The sequence below is a fragment of the Pterocles gutturalis genome, unplaced genomic scaffold (genome assembly GCF_000699245.1).
Source record: "Pterocles gutturalis isolate BGI_N339 unplaced genomic scaffold, ASM69924v1 scaffold44945, whole genome shotgun sequence".
NCBI lineage: Eukaryota > Metazoa > Chordata > Aves > Pterocliformes > Pteroclidae > Pterocles > Pterocles gutturalis.
In genome coordinates, this window is record NW_010147493.1 from 6,275 (window position 1) to 11,826 (window position 5,552).

A 5,552-nucleotide genomic window follows, 5' to 3' on the forward strand; every position below is an offset into this window, starting at 1 on the left:
GGTGGCAGGGAACTGCCCAAGGGCAGGAACACCAGGCACTCATGCATCGCCTCCAGCTCTTGTCACCAGACCCGTCCTCACCAGAGCAAGGATCCTGCCCATGGGTGCTTCCTGTCCTGGAGAGGGGATCCAGAGCTGGCCTGCCCCTGCTTGCCGGGGTCCCAGTGCCCCAAGCCCTTTTTCACACACAGGCTGCAGTGCTGTAGCTCACATCACTTGTGGGACTGTGAAAGAAGGGGGCTCCAGACTTCCATGTTCCCATGGCCGCACCTTTAGGGGGCTTGGTCTGTGCAGGGCAGGGGAGTGGGCTGGACATGCTTCCCAACAGCGGCTGACTGCAACCAGAGGCTGTGTTGTGGAACCGCAGGCAAAGAGCCAGATCTGCTGCTGCTGAGCCGGACTGCACCTGAGGAAGGCGGCACCATGTCTTGGTTACAGCCTGCTGCCCTTCACCAGCACCCATGGGCACCACACACGGAGCCAGCACCTGTGCTGCAGCACCCAGCCAGGGTGGAGGAGCGTGGGGTTGGAGCAGCCCTGCTCTCACACTGGTTGGAACACGGAGACGACAGGCTCCTGCAGCTGGAATACATGTTGCCATCAAGTGCCCTTTTCCTACTACCAGCACCTGGGCTCATGGCCAGCCCCTAGCCCAGTGTGTTGCTGAGAGCTTGGCCCCAAGTGCCCACCCTGCTCTGGGCTCCTCTGTGGTGCTTTGGCATGTGCCTGGGCCAGCTGGAGCCCTGGACTCTGGAGGAATGTGAGGGCAGAGCCCTGCCCCCAAGCCTGAGGAAATCAGACAGTGGCAACACAGAACCCCTCCAAGCTGCCACCAGGCTCGGGCTACCCCACAATGGCCACATCCATGTAGTGGGCACAGGGCACCCAGGCGCTCCCGCAGGACCCCACCGACTGTGGGTGTCCCACGGGACGGCCCAGGGGATGAGGAGGCACTGGATGTCACTGGACACTGTGCCAGGAGGAGGTGGCAGGGGCAGGCAGATGCCAAGAGGTGGTGAAGAGATGGAGTGGGCAGCCAGGCACTGCCCCTGCTCAGGAGCTGGTAGGATAGAGGAGGAGAAAGGCTGCTGCTCCTGGCTTGCAGGGAGGTGGATGCAACAAGGGCTGCTCCTGGGACAATGACAGGAGAAAGCCCAACTGCCTCCAAACTCTAGCCATGGGTGCCTATCTGGGGAAGCGAGGCTGGAAGCAGCCCTGCTCCCAAGAAACTGCTGCCAGGGGCTGTGGCCATCAGAGCGAGCCCCAAGCCCTGAGTGCCAGAGCCCAGGCCTGGGGGCAGTGGGAGCCAGGGCCCCTGTGTGCTGAGGCTGAGAACAGAACAACGAGGCTTTGGTGCATGCTGGCCTTAAAGTACCTGTACCCTCCCAGGCCAGGACCAGGGTGCAGCGCAGGTCCCCATGTGGCCTGTCCCCATCCCCAAGCAACTGTGATGGCCCCAAGCAGCAGCTCCTCATCCCACACTGCTCCATCAGGCACCCACCACCAGCAGCAGCATGTCCAGCCCCTGGCACCCACACCAGGGTGAGGGCTTGCCTAGAGAGGGGACCAGCCATCAGCAGAACAGCAGGTCTGGAGCCCCACAGCCAGGCACGGCCACGAGATGGGCCGGGATGGGGGGAGGCAGGGCCTGGCAGAGCGCACCCCTGGGGAAGGGCCCCGTGAGAGAAGCAGCCCAAGGAAAGGTGTTTGCAAGCAGAGATGCGGCTGACAGACATGAGAGCTCTGGCTGGAGGTGCTGGGGGAGGTTAACTGGGCACTGTGCTCCTGAGGACCCCTAACACCCTTCACCAGTCCCTCCTCATCCTCAGCTGTCACCAACAGACTGCCCAGTGCAGGCAGAGCAGCAGCGCCCAAGGGCACCTCTGTACCCAACTGGTCCCAGCCAGCCACCCAGGCTGGAGCAGTGATGAGAGCCTGGGTTCCCTCCTAGGGTCCCCCTTGCACCCATCACCGTCCCCTGCGCCCTGCTTGTGCCCCGGGGCTGGTGCTCCCTCCACACAGATGCACCGCACACACAGCATCACAAACAACCATGCATTAGAAACTGAAATGCTGCTGGGAGGCTCCGGGGCTGCGTGGCTCGCTCCAGCATGGCTGCGGCCCCATGGCACGCGCGGCTCCGTCCATCACACACAACCAGTCCTGTGGGGTGAGTCTAGCCGAAAATGCCGCCGAAGGTGGAGGCAATGACGATACCCAGGATCACGCAGCAGATTATGATCATGATCTTCTTCTGCTCAGATGTCCCAGCACCAGCAGGGAGAGAGGGGAGAAGGGACTGTGAGTGTTGGGGGCAGGCTGGCCCCGAGAGCTGGGGTCTGCAGTCTGCCCTGTTCCTGTTTGCCTGTGGTGGACTCTAAGCAGCTCCAGGGGAGCCAGAGAGGCTCCAGCAGCCCTGGGGCAGGGATGGGCACCCCAGCTCCCCCTTCAGCCCTGGGCTGGCAGAGCTGAGCTGTGTGCCCCTGGGACCCTGAGCTGATATGGGACCAGGTGTGGGGACCGTGACAGGCAGCTGGCACTGCGCTCAGGGTAAGAGCTGGACTGTGCCATTTCTCTACCTTTTTTTTTTTTTGTCAAGGGACATGGATCTCCCAGCAAGCCTGGCCCACAGGTTCTACGCTGTCCCTTTTCCTCCCCCCAAGCAGCACAGCCTGTGCCAGGGAGCTCTGCCCCAGCTGGTGCCACCAGCAGGACCTGTGCTGCACCCAGTGCTGGGGGGGTAAAGCAGCGCCCAGGCACTCGTGAGGATGTGCCACGGTGCAGGCAGTGGGCCTGCCCCCAGGATGGAGGTGTCAGCAGTGTGGGCATGGGAAGAGGGGCCCCAACCAGTGCTGTGACTCACCCGTCTGGCTTTGCTCTGGTACTTCACTGCTTTTTTGGTGTCAGACACAGCCCGCTCCACGTAGTCCACTGAATGCTCCACGTTGTACTCGATGCGGTCTATCATTTCTCCCTGCAGAGTAGGGACAGAGCCCATGCGCCCGCGCGCACGCTGGCGTGAGCCCTTTCCTGCTCTGCCGCTCCCCGGCACTGGGTGGATGTCACCCTGCCCGTCAGCCCTGCACGGGAGGGAGAGGGATCGTCAGTTGCCTGCAGGCAGTGGGTGCCCTGGGGTGGGGGCTCCAGGCCACAGGCTCTGTCCCACAAGGCTGGGACTGCTGTGCACACCCCGGCAGGGAGGCAAGCAAGGGTGAGGGTCAAGGGGGTTCCCCAGCCCGGTCCTGGCCTGGTGGCTGCCCTGTCTGATATTTCAGGTGACATCAAAGCCACAACAGGATCTACACTGACGCCGCACTGCATGCTGCCGAAACTGGAGGCATGGTGGGGGAGCAAGGACCGCACCAGCAGGGGTGGCCATGTGGGATGCTCACGAAATCACACACATGCAGGGACAACTGCTCTGATCCACACAAGCGCCCCGCTGAAAGCTGAGGGCCCCGGAGTAAAGCTGGACTGCAGGACTCTGCAGGGACTCCTGCCCTGCTCTGGCCCCAGCCCAGCAGCTGGGGATGTGGTCTCCTGTAGAGGTGGGGTCACGGACTGTGGCGAGCTCCCCTAGCCTGCCCACCTCCTTTGTCCCCATCCTGACTGCACAGGGAAGCAGGCAGGTGCTGCAGCAGCTGGAGACAGTCTGACAGTTCATGTATCAGATGGGGTTGGCAGGGGTGGGTGACTCAAAGTCCAGCGCCCTCCTGCATGGCACGGAGGAAATCGGAGCTGCAGAGTCAGGGAGGTCATGGCCAGCAGCTCTGCAATGCTCATTTCTCAGCCTAACGCTGGAGAGTCTTACAAGCCTGGGGTGCTCTGGTGTTACCCACGCCCCGCCTCTGCAAGCACTGACCCCCCACCAGGGTCCCTGCTGCTCCCTGCCTTGCCTAAAGCTGCTTCTCCTTCCTACCTGTGCCATGCCAGGAGCAGAGCAGGCAGCTGCCAGCACTGCTGCCAGCCCAGGGCGCCTCTGCTCCTGGTGCCACCAGCTTGGAGCTTCCCACTCCCCAGGGCAAGGCAGGGCGCTAGCCAGAAGAGCTGGGCAGGGAATCGTGAATCCACCACATCTGTCCTCCAAGGCAGCCAGGACGGAGCACCAATGTTGCCATGCCACAGCCGCCCTCGCCTGTGTGGCACGGGCAGGCCCTAGCACCATGCGAGAGCCACAGACATGAAGGGTGCAGCCATGCAGAGCAGAGCATGCAGCACTAGCAAGGGCTCAGCGGGGCTTTACCTGCCACTGATGTCTCCTCGGGCCGTGGCAGCATGGCAGACAAGAAGGGGGGTGAGCAGAGCCACTGAAGTGTGTGCCTGGCTGAAGGGCCAGGTGCCATGGGGCTGGTAGCGCAGCCAGGGGTGGACCGGCAGAACCACCGAGGCTGGTGGCACCTGGCAGGGCCCAGTGTTCTGGGGCAAATGCAGAAATCTCCGCCTGCATGGCAGCCACCTGTGGCCCTCCTCCAGAACTCATCGCCACACCGCCCTCCCCAGGCACGCAGCAGCCCCCAGCTCTGGGTCACAGGGCAGGTGGCTCTGACCTTGGGGAGCCCTGCTCAGCCCCAGTGGGAGCTGCATCAGTCCCAGATGCAGCTTTTCCCCGGAGCACCCACCCAGGCAGAGAACCACCAGCAGCCCCTTCGCCCTCCAACCTCCCCAGGTGAGCTGGCCACTGGGCTGCAGCATCTCCCTACCTGGCTCTCCACCAGCATGGCCATGTCCATGAACATGTCGTGCAGCTCTCGGATGCTGTTCTCCAGTTTGATGATCTCGCTGTGCCGTGTCTCAATCTCATTCAGTGCCTGCTTGGTGATGTTTGAATCCATAATGATCTGCAAGAAGACAGGGCCACTGAGCACTGTGCTCAGCCCCTCAGATGCCAACATTAGGGACACCAAGAGAGGGAATGTCAGGAGCCACTGAGCCCTTCCAGCCATGTGGCTTGCAACAAACCCCCACTCCACCCTCTGGCTCGGATGCAGCCCCTGCTCAGGCAGCATCCTCAGGCCAGACCTCCTGTGGGCTGTGCTCATCATTCCTGTACTGGGGCCACTGTGGCAGCATGTCCACCAGCCAACACCCCCGGGACAAGGGTGCTGGCTTGACTTTAGCCTGTGCTGGTGCTTACCCCAGAGGAGAAGATGGCTGGGTTGCCGCTCTCTAGCATGTCCTCCAGCTCCTCGCTAGTGGTGGTCCTGCCAGCTGCAATTGACACAACATGGGTCAGCCAAGGTTCTGCTGGCTCCATGACATCTCCAAAGAGTGGAGCAGAGCAAAGCTTCCAGCCATGCGAGCACACCGGGCAGTTCGAGGGGCTGCCATCCTGCAGCCCAGCTCTGTGCCAGCCCTGAGACTCCTCTTCTTAAGGGGGTCAAGCTGCCAGCTTGGCCCAGCTCACCCATGAAAGCCTGTCTGTCCCTCCTGGTCAAGCTGCTCATTCCTGCGGGGCACGAAATGGTGTCAAAGGACGAGCAGCCACCAGCACCCAGATGGCGGGCTGTGAAGGAGGAGGAATGGAGAGCAGGAATGGTCACGGCTCACCGAAA

General features: G+C 62.4%; 1 protein-coding gene across 1 annotated transcript; it reads right to left on the reverse strand.

Moving 5' to 3' along the window:
* Positions 1-2,176: 2,176 nt before the first annotated feature.
* On the reverse strand, positions 2,177-5,208 carry STX1A (syntaxin 1A (brain); the record flags this gene model as incomplete). Its single annotated transcript, XM_010086064.1, has 4 exons — positions 2,177-2,254; positions 2,864-2,974; positions 4,701-4,838; positions 5,135-5,208. Coding segments are annotated over 4 exons (401 nt in total), but the record flags the coding sequence as incomplete, so codon positions are not given.
* Positions 5,209-5,552: the final 344 nt, after the last annotated feature.